This window comes from Schistocerca serialis, chromosome 1, assembly GCF_023864345.2.
Source record: "Schistocerca serialis cubense isolate TAMUIC-IGC-003099 chromosome 1, iqSchSeri2.2, whole genome shotgun sequence".
NCBI lineage: Eukaryota > Metazoa > Arthropoda > Insecta > Orthoptera > Acrididae > Schistocerca > Schistocerca serialis.
The window spans coordinates 303,643,005-303,667,445 of NC_064638.1; the positions used below are offsets into that span (position 1 = coordinate 303,643,005).

The following is a 24,441-nucleotide window of genomic DNA, read 5'->3' on the forward strand; positions in this document are numbered from 1 at the left end:
GATGTGTTCAGATGTTTTCAGTGCTAATAATAGGCGTATTTCAATGTTGTTGTTGTTGTGGTCTTCAGTCCTGAGACTGGTTTGATGCACCTCTCCATGCTACTCTATCCTGTCAAGCTTCTTCATCTCCCAGTACCTACTGCAACCTACATCCTTCTGAATCTGCTTAGTGTATTCATCTCTTGGTCTCCCTCTACAATTTTTACCCTGTACGCTGTCCTCCAATACTAATTCGGTGATCCCTCAATGTCTCAGAACATGTCCTACCAACCGATCCCTTCTTCTAGTCAAGTTGTGCCACAAGCTGCTCTTCTCCCAAATTCTATTCAATACCACCTCATTAGTTATGTGATCTACCCATCTAATCTTCATCATTCTTCTGAAGCACCACATTTCGAAAGCTTCTGTTCTCTTCTTGTCTAAACTATTTATCGTCCACGTTTCACTTCCATACATTTCAATAGTTTTATATAATTTACAGGTATCTACACATTTGATAAAAATTAAGTAATTAATTAGGTTTTATTTTAACTAAAGTTCAGTTTTGATCACACCATTTATGTTTTAATGACATAGGTAACCGGTTTCGGTTATTTTTACATAACCATCAGACCTGTGGATTAATTTTAGGAAATACTAGAAACCAATTTTTAAATAAAATGAAAGTGTCTATTGTTGTTGTTGTGGTCTTCAGCCCTGAGACTGGTTTGATGCAGCTCTCCATGCTACTCTATCCTGTGCAAGCTTTTTCATCTCCCAGTACCTACTGCAACCTACATCCTTCTGAATCTGCTTAGTGTATTCATCTCTTGGTCTCCCTCTACGATTTTTACCCTCCACGCTGCCCTCCAATACTAAATTGGTGATCCCTTAATGCCTCAGAACATGTCCTACCAACTGATCCCTTCTTCTGGTCAAGTTGTGCCACAAACTTCTCTTCTCCCCAATCCTATTCAATACTTCCTCATTAGTTATGTGATCTACCCATCTAATCTTCAGCATTCTTCTGTAGCACCACATTTCGAAAGCTTCTATTCTCTTCTTGTCCAAACTATTTATTGTCCATGTTTCACTTCCATACATGGCTACACTCCATACGAATACTTTCAGAAATGACTTCCTGACACTTAATTCAATACTGGATGTTAACAAATTTCTCTTCTTCAGTAACGCTTTCCTTGCCATTGCCAGTCTACATTTTATATCCTCTCTACTTCGACCATCATCAGCTATTTTGCTCCCCAAATAGCAGAACTCCTTTACTACTTTAAGTGCCTCATTTCCTAATTCCCTCAGCATCACCCGACTTAATTAGACTACATTCCATTATCGAAAGTGTCTAATGACGTCAAAATTTAACAAGATAAAATAAAATTAATTATACCCATGGCTCCCTTAGGATGGGAGGCGGAGCTCTCCTCAGCTGCTACGAAGTCAACTGATGGTTATGAGTGCTGAGCACGAGCTTAAATATGCAGAGGCTTCGCCTACTTCCTGTCACATTACTTCACAACTGCCAATCAACGTTCATAATATGACGCCATCGTCAAAGTATAAAAGTGGTAAATACACTAATAACATAAAATTGATTCATTTAAAATGTCTGATTAACAGATAGTTAGTATGTGTACAGCTTATTTATATTTTAGATAAAAACAGTAAACTACGATGTGTAATAGTTGTGCCCTCTATGGGCAACCTTAATACTATTACAGTGTCAGTTACATCAAAGATGTGAAAGTCCTTGGAGTTGTGGTATATATCGATTATACCGAGTCGCCTACATCACAATTGCATCGTTGTTGGATGTTGCAGAATCGTCTTACTTCAACTGTAGTTTTCATAGCAATATTCTTTATAGCAGTAGGGTAGCAGTCAAGAGTACGTTCCGCATTTTGTATGTCTGAATAACTGATGAGACTCGAACTCTGGACCTTTGCCTTTCGCGGGCAAGTGCTCTACCATCTGAGTTACCGAAGCACGACTCACGCCCGGTACTCACAGCCTTACTTCTGCCAGTATCTCGTCTCCCACCTTCCAAGTTTCATATCAGCGCACACTCCACTGCAGAGTGAAAATCTCATTCTGGAAACATCCCCCAGGCTATGGCTAAGCCATGTCTCCGCTGTATCCTATCTTTCGGGAGTGCTAGTTCTGCAAGTTTCGCAAGAGAGCTTCTGTAAAGTTTGGAAGGTAGGAGACGAGATACTGGCAAAAGTAAAGCTGTGAGTACCGGGTGTGAGTCGTGCTTCGGTAGCTCAGATGGTAGAGCACTTGCCCGCGAAAGGCAAAGGTCCCGAGTTCGAGTCTCGGTCGGTCACACAGTTTTAATCTGCCAGGAAGTTTCATATCAGCGCACACTCCGCTGCAGTGTGAAAATCTCATTCTGGTAACCTAAGGACATCACACACATCCACGCCCGAGGTACGATTCGAACCTGCGACCGTAGCGGTCGCTCGGCTCCAGACTATAGCGCCTAGAACTGCACGGCCATTCCGGTCGGCTGTGAATTTAAACAATGTGTGGTCAATTAAAGATGAAATATTTGTACCACGGCTCATATATATATATATAGTGGTAAAGATGCTTCATCGAAATAATAAACGAAATCAAACTTTGCAATAATATTTTGTTTATTACTATGATGCATTATCTTGATCCCAATGATTGAACAGCCAATACAAATAATTATAAAATACCAAAAGTTCTAATAAATTCCCTTTACACAGGCGGGTAGAATTAGAAATGAATGATACAATTAACTTTGCTCCCGGAAACTGCTAATGATTCCTGTAATACTTAATATTAAAGAGCATACGCAGAATAGTATATGTAGGCACCAGTCCGTTGCCTAAGGTGCATACTGAGTTTGAGTAGTTGACTGCGTGAATTAAATTCTAAAATCAAATATATAACTTGAAATAAACAACTTCGTGGTCCCTTGTCACGAGGCAGACAAATGCATGTCATTCTTACCATCATTCTAAAGCTCAGCTGCAGAGGATGTCTGTAGTCGTGGCTGAGAGTTCTATATTCATCACCAGTATCCATAATCAGCTCTAGGACGAAGTCTTGCCTCTCTGCAGCTATATGATGAAGACATATCTCCTTCCATAGATGCAAGACCAAGTCTTACCCCAATGGAGATATGAGATGAAATGTCAATCTGCGTCCTTCTACGACTTGCTTGTCGATGTACCCCTGCATCTTTCATTTTCTCGCAGTCTGCCAGAGATTTAGCTATATATACCCTTCACTGGAGAAATGAACCTATGAAGTATGTAATTGATTAGCAATAACTGGTGGTTGATTCAGTTTCATCTGCACTTTCATATATCACTCGTAAGTTGGATTAATTTTGGTGGCTTAAGTCGTATAGAGCGTTATTGACCAGGTTAAGGAGTAGTTTTGAATTAAATCTGTCCTGTAACACTGGTTCTCACTGTACTAAGGAGACTGCCTACACTACGTTTTTCCGTCCTCTTTTAGAATACTGCTGCGCGTTGTGGCATCCTCGCCAGATAAGATTGACGGAGTACGTCAAAAAAGTCAAAGAAGGGCAGCACGTTTATCGCGAAGTAGGGGAGAAAGTGTCACTGAAATGATACAGAATTTGGAATGGACATCACTAAAACAAAGACGTTTTTTCTTTGCGAAGGAATCTTCTCACGAAATTCCTATCACCAACTTCCTCCTCCGAATGCGAAAATATTTTGTTGACGCCGACCTACATAGGGAGAAACGACCACCATGATCAGATAAGGGAAATCAGAGCTCGTATGGAAAGATATAGGTGTTCGTTTTTTCCGCGCGCTATACGAGATTGGAATAATAGAGAATTGTGCAGGTCGTTCGACGAACCCTCTGCCAGGCACTTAAATGTGATTGGCAGAGTATCCATGTATATGTAGATGTAGAAACTGATGTTATGTTTAAGAATACTTTCAGTTACTGTTTCCATTGTAAGTGAATGCGACACTGGTGGGCATTGATTGTATCCTTCCATAACTACTCTACGTAATAACAAAGAGTGTTTTCCAATTTGTTTATCCACGATCATACAGCTCTTTCTAGCTACTCAGAACCAACCACTTTTCCTAAGTCAAGGTTATGAAAAATGACCAATTTTTGGCACACACTGTGAATACAAGGTCCTTGACACGAGAAGAGTATAGAAAGAAGGTCACAAGACGCCACATTTTCCGTTCATCAGAGTCGCAACGCGTTTCAGACTTCACACATAACAGCAACAATCACTGCAATAGTTCTACAACCGTGAGCTGTAACACAATACGTTATCAAATAGAAAAAGTGAATGACTGATGAAATAAAACACCTGTGGAAGATCTTAGTTAAACGCATTCCAATTTTCAAATAATCAGTAGAGTGAACGTACTGAGATAGCATCTCGAGGAATGTTGAAATGAGTGAGTGCTGCTGTACTTTATGTTACTGCATTTTTCACGTACCCAGGTGATAATTAATGCGTAATACGAAGAGTAATATTTTCCCATGGATTACAATTTAGGACAGCTTATAAAGCGCTGTTAATATCCAGTTATATACGGGGCGTTCGGAAATTCCCGTCACAAACTTCTAGGACTTGTTGAGGGGAGTGAGCGCTTCATATTTTTAATGCGAATCCATGTCACGAAACGTCATCCAACGATGCTACAGAGCGTGCAAGTGTATGTTCATACCGGGTGTCACAAACTTTCCAATATGATGGAGAAAGATAACTCTATCAATTTGAGGTAAGGGTCACTGTACCGGGAACGAAAGAGTCGAAAGTTATATGCGAAAACCGTTCTGATACGTACCACAGTGGAACAAATGTACTGGTACTGTTGTTGTTGAGACCTTAGAGTACACCACAGTCAGAGATGGTAGTGTGAGCCTACTCAAGAAAAAATGTTTCGTAAACATAGGTGCTAAAATGCATACCTGAGGAGCTACGAGCACTTGTTCATCTTCGCTACTGTGAAATACATCTCCTCTACTGAAATAGTGACCATAGCTCTTTAGTGTGCATTATACAGCCCATGTTTACTGAATATTTTTACCTTGTTTTGGCCTGAAAATTGTCTACCCCTTAATCTTAACTACAGCATCAGCACATGTACTACATTTGTAAGGTGGCAGAATAAATGGTCAGATTCGCGCCTTACATGAAACCTTTACAAATCGCAGTGAGAAGGTAAAGATGACATCCAACGTAAATCGACAGTTATGAGAATATTAGCCTATCAATATGAAATGCAAAAAGGGATGACAGTCAATCGACAGTAATTAACACACCATTCCTATACAATGCGTATCTTTGAGCAGAAGGTAGAACGGGGAACACGAGTCGAGTCGCTTTCAGTTTTGAAAAGCCAGCTCCACAACAGCATAGCGAAGCCGCACTGCGGGAGTTACGCCGGCAACCACTTAAAGCGGTGGCAGAAAGGAGGACAGTGACCCCGTGCAAGATGATTCAAGCTGGAGGGCCGCCTGTAGCGAAAGCATCGGTACAAGAGCAGAGAATATGCTTTAGAAAACTGCGTTTCGAAATTCCAATGGGATACGAACAAATGCAAGTGACGAATTTTCGTCCACCGAGTGCAACACATGGAAAGGTAAATGTACTTTAGGTGTCTAGAATGGGCACAAAAAGGCTGATTGGCGGAAACTCACTAGGAAGGAGAAAACTACTGAAGTTTCAACACAGTTTGATAGAAGGGACGTTGCGATTGGTAGAGGGTGTTTCTACAAAATAAGAGGGCCGCTCCTATTGGCCAAAAAAGCCGTGACGTGAAAAAGGAACCCAAGTGGAAGGAGGCAATTCTGCCATGAGAGGACAAGAGATAAATCTTCGTCAGACACTTTTTGTGAACTGACGTCAAGTTCAGAATGGAGCGCTTAACGCTCCGTGCGATGCAGAGAAGTAATTGGTGTGGACACTGCGTTCACAGCGGCTGCACTCCAGCTAAAATTAGCTGTAGCAACAGTAAGCTCCAACTGTGGAGAAACGAACCAGCCAGTTCTTGTGAGAACTGAGAAGGCACTATAATATGCTCGCTGTTCCAACCATGCACATGTACACTCCTGGAAATTGAAATAAGAACACCGTGAATTCATTGTCCCAGGAAGGGGAAACTTTATTGACACATTCCTGGGGTCAGATACATCACATGATCACACTGACAGAACCACAGGCACATAGACACAGGCAACAGAGCATGCACAATGTCGGCACTAGTACAGTGTATATCCACCTTTCGCAGCAATGCAGGCTGCTATTCTCCCATGGAGACGATCGTAGAGATGCTGGATGTAGTCCTGTGGAACGGCTTGCCATGCCATTTCCACCTGGCGCCTCAGTTGGACCAGCGTTCGTGCTGGACGTGCAGACCGCGTGAGACGACGCTTCATCCAGTCCCAAACATGCTCAATGGGGGACAGATCCGGAGATCTTGCTGGCCAGGGTAGTTGACTTACACCTTCTAGAGCACGTTGGGTGGCACGGGATACATGCGGACGTGCATTGTCCTGTTGGAACAGCAAGTTCCCTTGCCGGTCTAGGAATGGTAGAACGATGGGTTCGATGACGGTTTGGATGTACCGTGCACTATTCAGTGTCCCCTCGACGATCACCAGTGGTGTACGGCCAGTGTAGGAGATCGCTCCCCACACCATGATGCCGGGTGTTGGCCCTGTGTGCCTCGGTCGTATGCAGCCCTGATTGTGGCGCTCACCTGCACGGCGCCAAACACGCGTACGACCATCATTGGCACCAAGGCAGAAGCGACTCTCATCGCTGAAGACGACACGTCTACATTCGTCCCTCCATTCACGCCTCTCGCGACACCACTGGAGGCGGGCTGCACGATGTTGGGGCGTGAGCGGAAGACGGCCTAACGGTGTGCGGGACCGTAGCCCAGCTTCATGGAGACGGTTGCGAATGGTCCTCGCCGATACCCCAGCAGCAGCAGTGTCCCTAATTTGCTGGGAAGTGGCGGTGCGGTCCCCTACAGCACTGCGTAGGATCCTGCGGTCTTGGCGTGCATCCGTGCGTCGCTGCGGTCCGGTCCCAGGTCGACGGGCACGTGCACCTTCCGCCGACCACTGGCAACAACATCGATGTACTGTGGAGACCTCACGCCCCACGTGTTGAGCAATTCGGCGGTACGTCCACCCGGCCTCCCGCATGCCCACTATATGCCCTCTCTCAAAGTCCGTCAACTGCACATACGGTTCACGTCCACGCTGTCGCGGCATGCTACCAGTGTTAAAGACTGCGATGGAGCTCCTTATGCCACGGCAAACTGGCTGACACTGACGGCGCCGGTGCACAAATGCTGCGCAGCTAGCGCCATTCGACGGCCAACACCGCGGTTCCTGGTGTGTCCGCTGTGCCGTGCGTGTGATCATTGCTTGTACAGGCCTCTCGCAGTGTCCGGAGCAAGTATGGTGGGTCTGACACACCGGTGTCAATGTGTTCTTTTTTCCATTTCCAGGAGAGTATATCGCCACATAATAGTATGCCGGTAGTCTTCGGCCGCCAATACTGATTAATGATCAAAATTTATGCGCTGGATTGTTTCGAACTCTGGATCTAGGACGTTTTGATTATCAGTCAAAGTCGCTACCCCTAAAAAGGGTCACATAGGTGAATCCATCCTTACCCACTGATAAGAAATTGTGTGTTTTAATGAATTCATAATACCATACACGGTGAGTCCTAATTCCACCAACAAACTTTCAGAAATTGTTGGGGAATATTTTCCTTGAGCTTTCGTGTAAAAATTCCATGGTCTACAGTGGCAGCTGCATTTCGTTTAATTTTTTACCCACAAAATTTTTTCCTACCTGTGTTTAGTTCTGTATAGATCGTGAACTAACAGTATTTCGTGTCGACAAGCGCAATATTCACTTTACTCTTCGCCTTCACTTTTGTACTCCGCACTGCTCTGCTCTTTCTCGGGTGTACTTTGCGCGGCGTTAGTTGCATCTTGTGTATGGGTTGACGGAATGCGGTGGAGAAGCGACACAAGGATACTTTGCTAATCTACTCAGCGTTGACTGCAATAGCAATACAAGTACAGTATTGTAGCCTCTGTACAATAGGCGCCTTGGGGCATCCGAGTACTCCCATCTCGATTTTTATCTGCAGGGCTTAGACCTCCACGTTTGCTTTGCAACTTACTGGTACTACCACCTTTTGCAAGGTGTCCATGTCTTCGTCAATGTACTGGTCTGCACTGCCCGATTTCTCTTGTCCATGCTATGTTCAGGCATGCCTGCAGCATTGAAAGCAGTATTTATTGTATTTCCATATTGTATCAGTAAAATTCTGAACTTCTGACTCTTCTAACATCCTTCTGTGGTCCAAAAGCGAAGAGCCTTCTGGGTTTTCCAGGAACCTCTACATTATTTGCTTGACATGGGGAGATGGTAACAGTCCGGTTTTCATGACACCCAAAGAAAATTTTGTAACTGTTATTCCGTAGTTGTGGTCATTCATTTATTGTAGCTGGTTTTCATTTCTACATGAAGATGACGAACATTTGAATTTCATCAGGCGGCAAGAGTGTTGTACATAGTATAACACGGGACTTGTAGTTCAATAAAATCTGAGTATGAAGTGGTTATGCTAACATACCAACGAAGTTAATCAAAGAGTGTTCATGTGAGTTGCGTTTTGTGTAATCAACCTCTTATCAGCAGAACATTTCAAGTCTGGCTAAATTATGTTGAATTAAGAGGGATGAAGAGATACCGTCAAACTACCGACTCAATTCTCTTTTGCGGACTTTTTCAAAAATATGTGGAAAGGTTGTGTTCAAGCGTCTTCTTAAGCACCTGATTGCAAATATTATATTGTCCAAGTCACTATGTGGGATCCTTAGGAGTTTCTATATAGAGAAGGCTATTTACACGTAAAGTGAGAATGTACTTAACTCATTAGATAACAAATTAGAGGCTAGTGACATTTTCGGTGACCTGTCGGAAGCCATTCAGCATGTGAATCACAGCATTGTCTGAAGTAAATTAGAATTCTCTCATATCACTGGCAGTGCTGCGAAGTAGTTCGAGTCTTACCTAGGAGTCAGTCTCCATCTGATTGGGAATTAATTACATGTGGTGTTTCTCGAGGTTCCATCTTGGGACCGTTGCTGTTTCTTGTGCACGTTAATGATCTCTCGCCTCAATTAATCAAATGTTCCGGGCTATTCTGCCTTGATTGAATGGATTTCACCTTGAACCCAAAGCTTCGTCCCAACCTTTGGAGGACGTTTTCAAAGGGGATCACACCCTGGCACGCTACTGTCTACAGCGAAATTCTGTTTCCGCGCAGTGGCGTGACGTCATATGTTTTGAATGCGCGAGCGCCATTGGCCGTTGTCGACTGCCGTCGTCCACTGTTGGTATCACCCCATGGTGTACATCTTCTTCAGCATCGGAATGTAGATGTCACTGAATTTCAGATCCTCCTCCCCTATATTGAAATTTCTGGGGTGTTCAACAATCTCTGTCGCCTCTCCGTATAACCTTTCGTGGTATGGGCTTGTGACTGACAGTACTTGAATCCTATCAAAATGAACGTGCTAATCTCCAGGCTGTGAAGCATGTTCCGCAAAAGCTGATCTCTCACTCACCCCACTTCTGCAATTTCCCTTGTCATCTTCCAGTCGTTTTTGAACGTTCTTTTTGTACTCCTAGTACCCACGTACATTTCCCCACAGCTACACGGAATCCTATAAATTTCTGCTTTTTCCACCGTCTGGCGAGCATCCTTGGCCGGTTTTAGGTGATCTTGTATCCAGGTCCTCCCTGACATGAAGCCACAAAACAAAACAAACGTATTGTTTTCAGAAACATCTCAACTGGACCAGTCCGAAGATTCAGTGTACCAGGAGGAGGCAGCTGGAAGATTGGGTTTTCTTCCTGTGCTAGCTTGGGCAATATGGTTTACCGAAAACCCACGCACATAGACCGTTACGTACACCAGGATTCGAAGCACCACCCACAACAGAGGCGAGGTATCATGAAGAATTTGGTGCGTATCACAAGCAAAATCTGCGATCCTGAGCTGCTTGACGCCGAATTAACGCATCTCAGTAATGCATTGCTGAGGTGAAAAGAGCGTTAGGAACACCGTGCCGAATTCATAACTATGCTGAAGTGAACTCTAAATTTTTCCTCCTTTTCATTACGGGCGTTAATGACTGCAAAGGAAAAATTCTGAAAAAAAAACCGGAACATCGCGCTAATATACAAACCCACCCGGAAGATGCAAGATCACCTAAAATTGACCTACGATGCTCGTCAACCGCCGGAAAAAGCAGTACTTTATAGGATTCAAAGTATTGTGGGCAAGTGTAGGAGGGTACTATAAAAAGAACAGGAAGAGCACAAGGGCAATTACAGCAGAGGAGAGACTTGTACTACTACAGCCCAGGTCCGGACACCGTCTCAAGTATACTTACAGCGTCTTTAACGAATGTGGCAAAAAGAGTGTGAGAAAATATTAACGCCTTACTCCATTGATGTTTACGCCGGCAAGAGCGTGAATAGAACACGTATTTGGCGGAGCGGACGCAAGAAATAATGATGCTAATATGGGGGACCGGAAACTATACTTTTGTAAAATAGTTCTCTGAGCTCTGATTGTTTAACAGCACATGACTCACCGCCTTGTTAGTATAGGATTGCGTGAGGCGCTTTCAGAATCTGTTGCAAAGCTGATGTCTTCGTAAAGCGTTCATAGAGACAAAAACGTAGACGTAATCTCAGGGATTATATTTCGTGTTATCATATTAAAATTGTAAGTAGGCTGTTTAGGTTTTTATGTTGGTAACGCCATGTAGTGCTCTGTAAGGAAATCACTGACAGTGCTGTATGCAGTCTGTGGCTGGTTTGCATTGTTGGAATTTGCTGTTGTGGTGTTGGGCAGTTGGCTGTTAACAGCGCGTAGCGTTGCGCAGTTGGAGGTGAGCCGCCAGCGGTGGTGGATGTGGGAAGGGAGATGGCAGAGTTTTGAGAGCGGATGATCTGGACGTGTGTCCATCAGAGACAGAAAAATTCGTAAGACTGGATCTGATGAACTGATATATATATATATAATGACTATTGAACACTATTGCCGCCCGAAGTGGCCGTGCGGTTAAAGGCTATGCAGTCTGGAACCGCAAGACCGCTACGGTCGCAGGTTCGAATCCTGCCTTGGGCATGGATGTTTGTGATGTCCTTAGGTTAGTTAGGTTTAACTAGTTCTAAGTTCTAGGGGACTAATGACCTCAGCAGTTGAGTCCCATAGTGCTCAGAGCCATTTTTGAAAACTATTAAGGTAAATACATTGTTTGTTCTCTATCAAAATCTTTCATTTGCTAACTATGCCTATCAGTAGTTAGTGCCTTCAGTAACTAGAATCTTTTATTCAGCTGGCAGTATTGGCGCACGCTGTATTGCAGTAGTTTGAGTAATGAAGATTTTTGTCAGGTAAGTGATTCATGAAAGGTATAGGTTATTGTTAGTCAGGGCCATTCTTTTGTAGGGATTTTTGAAAGTCAGATTGCGTTGCGCTAAAAATATTGTGTGTCAGTTTAGTGATGATCAGAATAAGTAAAGAGAGAAATGTCTGAGTATTTTCAGTTTTGCTCAGTTGTTTGAAAATCAAATAACGTAAGGGGCTTACCACCACAGTAATTCACTAATTTTTCTAAGGGGACGTTTCAAAATATTGCTGCAGGATATCTTTACTGTAGCGAAATTAATTAAAATAAGCCTTTGTATTAAATAAAGTATTTCCTTTTTAAAAGAAAAAAATCTTTGTTTTACCGTGACGTTTTTACTGTAATTTGAAATAAATTAGTTTATACACTTTTTTTCTTTACTAATTATGATTGCGAGTCGGCAACCAGGAGACCACCACATTCATTTTGATAGGACTTGTTATATCCTAGCCAGTAATGCCACCCGAGCCCGCTGCCAAAAGGTTGGCAGCATCAAAGTCCGGACGCCGTCCACATAAGCAGCGCCAGTGAGACAGGAAATCGCCGCAAGTCTGCGCGCGCCACCGCTGGCTTCTGGTTTCTTAAGCGCTGGAGTCGCGAGCGCTAGGACAGTTCTGTATTCGCCGCTCAGTTGTATACTCGCCACCGAATTGTGTACTTGCTAGTCAGTTGTGTGTTCATCGCAGCAGAGTTGTTGTTTGTTGTCAACCGACGCTGACCTAGCCACTCCGACTCGAACTAGACAGATTTCTGTAGACACGGAGTTCACTACTGTGTTTCTGTATCTTCGTTAATAAAGATAAGTACCGACTTTTATTTAATCAGAGTGTTTGGGTTTTCATCTTTCTGTTCACTGTTCCAGCGGACCGGTCGGCCCGCTATTAAAAGTGTGGCGGTGACTTCGTAAGCCGTTTCTACAGCGAATTGCTTGTCGCTACGAACGCCGCCACAAAACTGGCGACGAGGGCTTCCGAACTCGTGTGCAGGGCTGGTTCCACTTGTTTCTGGTTATACTAATTATAGCGATAAAATTTTGGGGGCTGGTTTAATTTGTGTTCACTATGCCTGCCGAATTACAACAGTTGATCTTGTTACAGAGTCAGCAAATACAAAGTCTGGTGGAAGCAATCGCCAAACAAGCGGCTAATCCTCCAACACAAAAGGAACAAGCACAGGCAGCACCACCTTTCCGTGCTTTTGATGCATCAAGAGAAGAATGGCGAGAATATTTCGCGCAGTTGCAGGCGCACATGACAGTCTACAAAATCACGGGTACTGAGCGGCAGCTTTATTTAATTTCCACTGCAGGCGTGGAAGTCTATCGACTACTTTGTAAGTTGTTCCCGGAATCCAAGCCAGAAGCTTTAGACTATGACGTTGTTGTTAACAAGCTTGCTGAGTATTTCGAGTCGCGAGTTCATGTGGCAGCAGCCAGATTCAAGTTCTTCAGATTAAAGAAACTGCCACATCAATCTAATAAACAGTGGTTAACAGATTTACGGGGCCTCACCCGTCAGTGCCGATTTAATTGTGTGTGTGGAGCTTCCTACAGTGATGTCATGTTACGAGACGCTATTACTCAAAACATTGCAGATTCTCGTATTCGTGCTGCTATCTTAAAGTTGCCTGACCCGTCATTAGAGACTGTGATGAACATCATTGAAGCCCAAGATACTTTTGACTATGCTGAGTGTGAGTTAGATCAGCCATGTATTTCTCAAATTGCCTGTGCTAAGCAAGTTATGTCACGCCCGCGGCCCCACCGGCAGAGTCAGATTGTAAACACTAGCCGGCCGCGTCATGTTAAACACATTCGTCAGCCGCGTGTGCAAAATGATAGAGTTAAGTCTTGCCCTAAGTGTGTTCTTGCTCATCCTCGTGAACGTTGCCCGTTAAGAAACGCGGTTTGTCACTTTTGTCAAAGGAAAGGACACATACAGACTGTTTGTTTGCGTAAACGCAAGAACAATTCTAGTGCTGCCCAGCCCATGGATATTCATGTTCTTCAAAGCCAGCCCGCCCAGAAGGTCGCGTTTAAAGACTCTTCCACGGTTCGTGTGGGTAATAAACTTGTTCGCAATAAGCCACCCACCCAGCCCTCTGCTATGCGACCCAAGCGTAATTCCATCGCTGTAAAAAGTAATGTACAGACTGCAAGTGGAGCGGGAGTTGTTGTTCCACCCGCCCAACCCACGAGTTGTCGTAAGCAGCGAACACGCGCTAAACGCGCTGATTTTGTGTCTTCCGCCTCCACTGCACCGATCCAGAGACAGTGTAATAAACTATTTGTGAAGCTACGCATCCAGGATAAGACCTTCAATTTTCAATTAGACACTGGTGCGTCTGTGACTCTCATAAATAGTGCTACGTATGCGGCTATCGGCCGCCATAAACTTTCAGCGGCAAAAAATTCTTTGGCTACTTATAGTGGAGAACAAATTCCTGTGTTAGGTGTATGTAGCGTGCCAGCCACATTCCGTGGCAATACAAAAACAGTTTCATTCACAGTGCTCCGCGCTACAGACAGTGTAAACATTTTCGGATTAGACTGTTTTGACTTGTTTGGCCTGTCTATCCAAGACAATGTGTTGCAAATTAATTCTGTTGTTGTTCCTCAAGACAGCATAACCGATTTGTGTAAACGATACAGTGACATATTTAAAGACGAACTAGGTTGTGCTGCGAACTTTGCCGCTCATATTACGTTAAAAGATAATGCTCAGCCTCGATTTTTTCGTGCTCGTCCAGTGCCTCACGCCCTCCGGGCACCTGTAGCAGATGAACTTCGTCGTTGGCAAGACAACGGTGTTATTCAACCCGTTTCAGCGAGCCAGTGGGCTTCTCCCTTAGTTATTATAAAGAAACCGTCTGGCAAGTTACGTTTGTGTGCTGATTTTAAGTCGACAGTTAATCCTCAGACTGTCATTGATTCTTTTCCTTTGCCTAGACCGGACGAGCTGATGGATAAGTTAGGGGAAGCTCGTTTCTTTTCCAAAATTGATCTCCGTGAAGCATATTTGCAATTGCCCCTCGACGAGCAATCACAACAGTATTTTGTCATAAACACGTCGTTGGGGTTCCGTTTTCTGCGTTTGCCTTTTGGTTGTGCGTCAGCTCCAGCTGTTTTTCAGCGTTTTTTGTCACAACTTCTGGCTAATGTGCCATCGTGTTGCAACTATTTAGACGATATTGTGGTGTCCGGTCGGACGCCTGCTGAACATTTCCGTAATTTGGAGTGTTTGTTTATAGTGGTCTCAGGCAGGCCTACGTTGCAACATCGATAAATGTTCATTTTTCCTTACGGAGATGGAGTATCTGGGACATGTTATTAATGCTCAAGGCATTCATCCCTCCCAGTCACATTTAGCAGCTATTCGTGATTTGCCCGCCCCTCGCAATCTGCATGAATTGCAAGCAGTTCTTGGCAAATTGACATATTACATTAGGTTTATACCTAATGCATCACAGATTGCTGCACCGTTGCATCGTCTTCGCCGTAAGAATTTTCCGTTTGTGTGGTCAGCTGATTGCCAATCAGCCTTTCAGCAGCTTAAAGAGGCTTTATTGAATGATCGTTGTCTGGTCCATTACGACCCTAACAAGCCTCTGGTGTTAGCTTGTGATGCCTCTTCTTTCGGCCTCGGTGCTGTGTTGTCTCACCGAGTCGGTAACACCGAACGTCCTATTGCGTTCGCATCTAAATTGCTAAACAAAGCTCAGTGTAATTATAGCCAATTGGACAAGGAAGCGTTGGCTATTGTGTTCGGTGTCACAAAATTACATCGCTACCTCTATGGTAGACCATTCTATTTAGTAACAGATCACAAGCCCCTGACGTCACTGTTTCATCCGTCTAAACCAGTTCCTCAGCGGACAGCTCAGAGACTACAACGTTGGGCTCTTTTGTTATCACAATACCAGTATGAGATACTGTATCGCCCTACAGCTCAGCATGCAAACGCTGACGCGCTTTCTAGATTGCCGATTGCTGCGGATGATGTCTTCGATTCCTCTGACGACTCTAGCCATCAGATTGACGCCGATGAGCATCAATCCCTCCGGGATTTTCCGATTGATTATCGTCAGGTGGCACGTGAGACAGCTGCGGATCCTCATCTGAGTTTACTGTTACGTTTTGTTCAACGTGGTTGGTCGTCCAAGGCAAAGGACATATCGGATCCTGTCGTTCGTCGCTATTATCCGCAACGTCATCTGTTGTCTGTTTCGCACGGAGTTTTGCTGTTACGCACCGAGAATGACCAGCTTCGTGTAGTGGTTCCCCAAGTGCTCCAATCCAAGGTCCTCGACTTGTTGCACCAAGGTCATTGGGGAGTGGTCCGCACCAAGCAGCTTGCCCGCCGTCATTGTACATGGATCGGCATTGATAAGCAGATTACGCAGATGTCTACAGATTGTTCGACGTGTGCCGAACACCAAGCTGCTCCGCCTCAACGCTATTTTGAGTGGGCGCGCCCTGCCGGTCCCTGGCAGCGAGTACATATTGATTTCGCTGGTCCATATTGGAATTCTCGTTGGCTCATCGTGATAGATGCATTTAGTAATTTTCCTTTTGTTGTGCCCATGCAGTCTACACCGTCTGCACAAACTATACAGGCGTTGACTTCAATTTTTTGTATTGAGGGTCTTCCAGAAGTTTTAGTGTCTGACAATGGTCCACAATTTACCTCTGCTGAATTTGAAAGTTTTTGTTCTGCCAATGGCATTCGCCATGTTCTTACTCCGCCGTTCCACCCTCAATCGAATAGTGCAGCGGAACGTTTTGTACGCACATTCAAGGATCATATGGACCGCCTTCGTGCTACGCACTCTCGTCAGCAGGCCCTCATCACGTTCCTGTCGTCGTACCGGACCACGCCACGCGACGGCCCTTCGCCTGCGGAGCTTCTCCACGGCCGTCGTCATCGCACCCTACTACAGTTGTTGCACCCCCCAGATCGACCCGCCGCTTCTGAGCATCGCACGCGTTTTCAGCGCAACGACGCCGTTTTTTTCAGAGTTTATCACGGTCGCCGTCGTTGGGAACGTGGTACCGCGATAAGTGTCCAGGGTCGCGGTTTTTATACTGTTCAAGGTGCTACTGGGGTGCACAGGAGGCATCAGAACCAGTTGCGCCGCTCTGGCCGCCCGGATTCTGCCGCTCGTTCTTTGTCCACAGATTTGGTCCGCGGCGGGTTCCAGCCGCGCCTTCCGACTTCGCTGCCGCCCCCAGGGCAGCAGCAGCAGCCGTCGCCGCTACCACGCCGACAGCCCGTCCCGTTGATGCCTCCCGCGCAGCTTCATCCGGGAGCACCCCATGTGGTCGCTCCGGCGCCTGCGGTCCCTCTTCAGTCGCCACCGCCTTCGGAGCTGATGGACGTCGACCCCTCAGCCGGGCCGCCTTCCCAAGCGGTGGCTGTGCAGCCTGTCCTGCAACCGCTTTCCTTGGGCACCCCCAAGGAGTCTGACACCGCAGCGCCTTGTCCGGCGCCCACTCAGCAGCCGTCGACGCAGCGTCAGGAGACGCTGCCTCTCTTCGTGGGTCCCGACGCCCCGTCGCGTCCAGTACCAGAAACTGCGCCCGTGGTCACAGGCGTGCACCCTGACCTCGGTTTTCAGTCGGTGTTTCCCGAGGCCCCGCGCAGCCAATGCTGGGGTGCGGACCGGGGACTGCCACCGACAACAGTCTCCACCCCGGTCTCGTCCGCTGCGCCTGCGGCCAGACCCCTCCCCCGCCGTCGACGCTCGCCACGTCATTATTCAACGACGGTGCGGCGATTTGGGGGGGGGGAGGAGTGTTATATCCTAGCCAGTAATGCCACCCGAGCCCGCTGCCAAAAGGTTGGCAGCATCAAAGTCCGGACGCCGTCCGCATAAGCAGCGCCAGTGAGACAGGAAATCGCCGCAAGTCTGCGCGCGCCACCGCTGGCTTCTGGTTTCTTAAGCGCTGGAGTCGCGAGCGCTAGGACAGTTCTGTATTCGCCGCTCAGTTGTATACTCGCCACCGAATTGTGTACTTGCTAGTCAGTTGTGTGTTCATCGCAGCAGAGTTGTTGTTTGTCGTCAGCCGACGCTGACCTAGCCGCTCCGACTCGAACTAGACAGATTTCTGTAGACACGGAGTTCACTACTGTGTTTCTGTATCTTCGTTAATAAAGATAAGTACCGACTTTTATTTAATCAGAGTGTTTGGGTTTTCATCTTTCTGTTCACTGTTCCAGCGGACCGGTTGGCCCGCTATTAAAAGTGTGGCGGTGACTTCGTAAGCCGTTTCTACAGCGAATTGCTTGTCGCTACGAACGCCGCCACAAAAGGACTCAAGTACTGGCAGTAACAAGCGGTTATCGTGGAAGCTTATGCAGAGAGGCCATAGAGATTGTAAAACTCCTCAGGAATTTCAATAGGAAAGAGAAGGGCGTGAAATTGAATGACGACAGCAGTCGACAAAGGCCAATTGTGCTCGCGCATCCAAAACATGTAATGTCACGTCATTGGGCGGAAGCAAAATTTCACTGTAGACAGTAGCGAGCCAGGGTGTGAATTTGGCATTCAAAGCAGCTACGATCCACCTTGAAACTTCCCTCTGCAGATGGGGACGAAACGTTGGGTTTTGAGGTGAGATCCATTCGACCACGGCGTAATAGCCAGAAACATTTTATTAATTGTGACATTTCTGGCCGGAAGGTGTACATTTTACGACCTCTCGTCTGACACATTGCCAAAAGCTAAGTGTGTTTTGTTTCCAGATGATACAAACATTGCAATAAATAGCAAATAAAGTACAGATTTACAAAGGGATGCTAATCACATTTTCACTGATATTAATAAATGGTTGAAAGCTAATTAACTGTCATTAAGCTTTGAAAAGACGCACTAAATGCAGTTCAGAACATGTAGGAGTTTTCTACCAGTAGATAACACATGGAGAAATGCAGAAGCTGACAGTGGTAAATGTCTGAGATTAGATTTACGAGATATACATATAAAAAGAAACTTGCACACTTTGCTTAGTTTCATTCTATTATGTCAATGGGACCGTATTTTGGAGTAATTCGCCAAACCGAGAAGAGTTTTGGAGTGTAAAATCGAATCACATGAGTCATTTGTGGTGTAAATTCAAGAACATCATGTAGAAACCTATTCAAGAACTGGGTATTCTAACCACGGCTTCTCAGTATTTTTGTCCCTTAATAGAATGTGTTGGATATAATATATATCTGTTTTGAACCAATAGCTCACTACATAGTATGAATACTAGGAATAAGAAAAATCTATATAAAGACCTAAAATTGCTTACCTTGGTCCAAAAAGGGGTCCAATATGCAGTAACACACATTTTCAATAAATTGCCAGCAACATTTAAAAACTTGGTATCAGATATTGTGGAGTTTAAATAGAGTTTGAAAGACTTGTTGGTGGGCAAATCCGTCTACTCTATATAAGAATATCATTACGGAGACTGCTAGACAAGCATAATTAAAAATTATCTTAGAATTCAACGAACCCGAATCTAATCTAATGTAATGGTTCAAATGGCTCTGAGCACTATGAGACTTAACATCTTAAGGACAGCACACAACACCCAGCCATCACGAGGCAGAGAAAATCCCTGACCCCGCCGGGAATCGAACCCGGGAACCTGTGCGTGGGAAGCGAGAGCGCTACCGCACGACAACGAGATGGGGGCAATCTAATGTAATCTCTAATATTACCCGCCGTATGGGTAGAGAAACTTTTAAGTACTTTTATTCTTGGAAATGAGTAGATGTTAACGTGATAAACAGATGCTATAACGAGATGCTGGAGGGATTTTATCAGATTTGTGTACGCATACATTGAGAGTAATATTCGTATCTTTGTTTTGGCCAGAGGCGTGTTTATTGAGTTCAGACACTGTGGAATAGTTGAAGTCTGTGTAAAGTTTGTCAGTATTTGAATAATCTATTTTGCGAATATAGTATATTAAAAACTTAATTCATATCTTTCATTTTTTTACACCGTTAAATGCTAGTTGACCAAACCCCTCCTGATCATTCAGTTTCTGTATAAAAAATATGTAGCAATAGTTAACGTAATTATTTTCACGATGCATTGCACTCTGCATGGATCACAGTATTGCTTCTAAATAATTTTTAGCGTGTCACTGACGAAGCAGTTGTAGCGGCAAGATGATGTAAGTTATCCGTTGCGTACAGAAGCATTGGATAACAGTTGCTAATACATGTTAGATAGTATTTTAAGACTCGCAGTCAGATACTTGAGAACTGATTTCTTTATGATTTGTAGGAAGAGTAATTACTTTCTGTCTATTTTTGGTCTCAGTAAGTGATCTATTATTCTCACAAGGGAACCTCCCCATCGCACCCCCCTCAGATTTAGTTATAAGTTGGCACAGTGGATAGGCCTTCAAAAACTGAACACAGATCAATCGAAAAAACAGGAAGAAGTTGTGTGGAACTATGAAAAAATAAGCAAAATATACCAACTGAGTAGTCCATGCGTATAATAGGCAACATCAAGGCGCACTTGAGGTTAGGAGCGGCGTGGTCCCGTGGTTAGCGTGAGCAGTTGCGGAACGAGAGGTCCTTGGTTCAAATCTACCCTCGGGTGAAAAGTTTAACTTTTTATTTTCAGTTTATGTAACAAACGCTTATATTTTCATCAATTTTTGGGAGTGATTATCATATCCACATGAAAACCTAAATCGGGCAAGGTAGAAGAATCTTTTTACCCATTCGCCAAGTGTACAAGTTAGGTGGGCAGACAACATATTCCTGTCATGTGACGCACATGCCGTCACCAGTGTCGTATAGAATATATCAGACGTGTTTTCCTGCGGAGGAATCGGTTGACCTATAACCTTGCGATCAAATGTTTTCGGTTCCCATTGGAGAGGCACGTCATTTCGTCTACTAATCGTACGGTTTTGCGGTACGGTCGCAAAACACAGACACTAAACTTATTACAGTGAACAGAGACGTCAATGAACGAACGGACAGATCATAACTTTGCGAAAATAAAGATACTAAAATTTTCTGTCGAGGGAAGACTTGAACCTAAGACCTCTCATTTCGCAGCTACTCACGCTAACCACGGGACCACGGCGCTCCCAGAGTCCCATAGCCCTTGATGTTGCATATCTTCGCATGAACTACTCAGTTTGTATATTTTACTAATTTTTTTCATAGTTCCACACAACTTTTATCGATTGATCTGTGTTTAGTTTTTCAAGGCCTATCCACTGTGCCAACTTATAACTAAATCTGAGGGGGGTGCGATGGGGAGGTTCCCTTGTCAGAAATGCAGCGTCACATATTTCTGTACATCTTTTAAAACTGACAGTTCCACTCGAAGGAGGGGGAGAGATGTCTGCTTTTATGGCCTGTTTTGGCTTCGCACGACGTGTGGATTCCCTTTCCTGAACACCTCTACTGTCCCGTTCTAAGCCTGTGTTCGCCATTACTTCGCAAAACTTTTTTTCCCCTTATTTTGGTCTAGATATATACTTAGTATGCACGGCAAGGATAGAACGTTATGCTGCTGTGTTCACATCCGGTCCGGTGGTGGCGGTCATCCTGCAGCTGGCTGTGTACTCGACGTTGATTGGTGTACGGCACCCAGCGTATTCCCGCTACAGCGTCGAATCTGATTTAACTTTTTCTTTACAAGACTTAGTTCTTTTTCTCCGTGGATAAGACATATTTCAGGGTATATCCGTATTTAAATGTGTTACATGAAGTCACTTTCTAGAAGTCATGGCCTCCACCGGTATAAGTGTATCTTTGTATGAGAAATTTCTCTCACAAAAAATTTTAAAAATTATGAAAATACGGCAAATACATACAAGTTACCTTACAAACCACAGAACCGGCTTATACTGCAGCAGCTAATGAAGTAAGAAAAATACACACTACGAACGCCTGCAGCTGCACTTCCAGAAGAGTGGCATGGCAGACGTTACTAAATAGTGTCCTCTACAGACTGTGTCTTCTACGAAAATTACGCTTTCGCCATAAACCTGTGTATATTTGTCTGAAGTGCCCTGTAACTCGTGTTATGGCATTTTTCCGCTCTCGCAACAACGCGCACCAATCATTTGCTGCGTTGGCGACTGCTCTCAAAGAGGTGGCCCGTATGTGTCGATGTTTGTGTGACAATCTAAACTGTACACAATCCTACGTTGCTCTGTAGCCACTTGACATAATTCACTGACGTGCCAAAGAAACTGGTACAGACACGCGTCTTCAAATACAGAGATATGTAAACATACAGAATATGGCGCCGCCGTTGGCAACGCCTGTATAAGACAAGTGTCTGGCGCAGTTGTTAGATCTGTTACTGCTGCTACAATGGCAGGTTGTCAAGATTTAAGTGAATTTGAAAGTGACGTTAATAGTAGGCCAACGAGCGATGGGACACTTCATCTCCGAGGTAATGGTGGAGTGGGGATATTCCCGTACAACCATGTCACGAGTGAACAGTGAATATCAGGAATCCGGTAAAACATCAAGTCTCCGATACTGCTGCGGCCGGAAATAGATCCTGCAAGAACACGACCAATGATGTCTGAAGGGAATCGTTCAACGTGACAGAAGTGCAACCCTTCCGAAAATTTCAACGCTGGGCCGTCAACAAGTGTCATCGTGCGAACCATTGAACGAAACATCATCAATATGCGCTTTCGGAGCAAAAGGATCACTCGTGTACTCTTGATGACTGCACTACACAAAGCTTTGCACCTCGCCTGGCCCCTTCGACACCGATATTGGAGTGTTGATAACTGGAAACATGTTGCGTGGTCCGACGAGTCTTGTTTCAAATTGTATCGAGCGGATGGACGTGTACGGGTATGATGACAAAGTCATGAATCGTTGGACCCTGCACGTCAGTAGAGGAATGTTCAAGCTGGTGGATGCTCTGTAATGGTTTGGGGTGTGTGCAGCTGGAGTGATGCGGGACCCGTGAAACGTCTAGATACGACTCTGAAAGGCGACACATACGTAAGCATCCTGTCTGATCACCTGCGTCCATGCTTGTCCGTTGCGTATTCCGACCGACTTGGGCAATTCCAGCAAGACAATGCGACTCCGCACACGTCCAGAATTGCTGCGGAGTGGTTCCAGCAACACTGTCCTGAGTTTAAACACTTCCGCTGGCCACCAAGTTCCCGAGACATTAATATTATCGAGCATATTTGAAAGGCTTTGCAACGTTCGCTTCAGAAGAGATCTCCACGGCCGTGGATAGCCCTGCAGGATTTAAGGTGTGAATTCGGTCCAACACTACTTCAGACATTAGTAGGGTCCATTTCACATGGTGTTGCGGCACTTCTACGTGTTCGCGGGGCCCTACACGACATTAGGAAGGTACACCAGATTCTTTGGCTCTTCATTGTAATCAACTGTGTACCCAATCAAGATGTTTGTGCACGACACTGAAATTAACAAGCCCTACTCTTGATGAAATGATAGTAGAAAAGGCTTTTGGTACGTCTGATGCAGCACGCGTTTGTTTTGAGGAAATTAGTTTCTGTTCTATTACACCACGTAATGTCCAGAACGCAGCACAGAACATCGTTGATGAAAGTGAGATAGCTTCCCTACAATGGTGTTCCCATTGACGGGATTAAAACCCTGACCATTTACAGCTGAAGCCCAAACTACAAATCACCAGCAGTACGTATGTGACTTATAGTCATCTGTTAGTACCAATACGGCCGAAGCTTACTACGATAAGAGCAGGAAGTTGTATCCAGGGTGTCAACATTGTTTTGTTAAATGTATGTGCACTCTACGCCAGATAGGGAAGCACACTGTGTCCATTGGTGTGAACAAGACGTGGCGGAAGTTTGCAAAAGAGGCACCGTGTCGCATCGGCCGCAGCCGTGACCGCAGCTGTCGCGGCACGCCTGATTTTTGCGACACGTGGCATGCATAACGGGCCAGTCCGAGCTGTGGCGGCTGCGCTGTGCAGCTTTTTTTCCTGCCTTGAGGCCGGCTGTTCCCTGCAAAGCGCGCTACCCGCAGCACCGCCTCTGATTGCGTCACGCAGAGCATGTGTACACTTCGTCACCTGTGTAGACAGAAACTTATCGAAGCAGTGCAGCGTTTTCCAATTCTGTTTCGTATGCCGCACAGTGACAAAGAAGAATGGAGCAGCGAATGAAGTGGGAAGCAAGAGCAGTAACTGTAAGGCACGAATGCGGCATGTGGTTGCGAAAGTCTTCAGTAATTTAAAAAAATTAGTTGAAACGTTTGACAGGTAGTAAGGCAAATCTTACGGCCAAACAGTGATCGTCTCCTCTGTACAGGTGCTGTTGTGAACACTAGCATATACTTTAAAACGTATATGTCTGTTGTGAGTTTTACAATGTTACAATGTAACATGAAATGAGTAAGATACTAACTTTCGTTCTGTCGATAACCGAATGCAACTCAGACGACTAACGTTTTCAATTTCGTTACAGAGATTCAGCCATGTATCTCCTGCCTGTACGCTGCCCCACTCCGCATTATTTTGATGGAGTAGCGCACTCTATTAATATTACGAAAAATTAACTAATTAACTGACTTCCTAAAAAAGGTTTTCAGTGCTGCAAACCAATGATTCTAATCGCATAAAATACACCCACCAAAAAAGTTTTGCTTCACCTCGGTTCCGAGAGTTCCGGAACCTGTACAGAAAATTGGAATAGAGATCAACATAAACATCATTTCCGCCCTTTTCATTGCTCATGAAAACCACACATCGCATGTTGTATCACCATACAGCGAGACCTTTAGAGGCGGTGGTCCAGATTGATGTACACAGCGGTGCCTCTAATACCCACTAGCGTGTCCTCTTGCATATATGTATGCCCCTATTCGTCATGGCATACTATTCACAAGTTCACCTAGGGACTATTGGTCCAGATTGTCCCACTCCGCAACGGCCGTTTGGCGTATAT

The 24,441-nt window shown here is 44.9% G+C and overlaps 1 protein-coding gene across 1 annotated transcript in view; it reads left to right on the forward strand.

The window, feature by feature from the left end:
* Positions 1–23,432, forward strand: part of LOC126468740 (uncharacterized) — a 115,996-nt gene extending 92,564 nt beyond the window's left edge. Inside the window, exons 2-4 of the mRNA XM_050096578.1 lie at positions 13,474–13,700; positions 16,675–17,060; positions 23,295–23,432. Of these exons, the coding sequence (XP_049952535.1) occupies positions 13,474–13,700; positions 16,675–17,060; positions 23,295–23,432 (751 nt within the window). The remainder of the gene's footprint in view (positions 1–13,473; positions 13,701–16,674; positions 17,061–23,294) is intronic.
* The last annotated feature ends 1,009 nt before the right edge of the window (positions 23,433–24,441 follow it).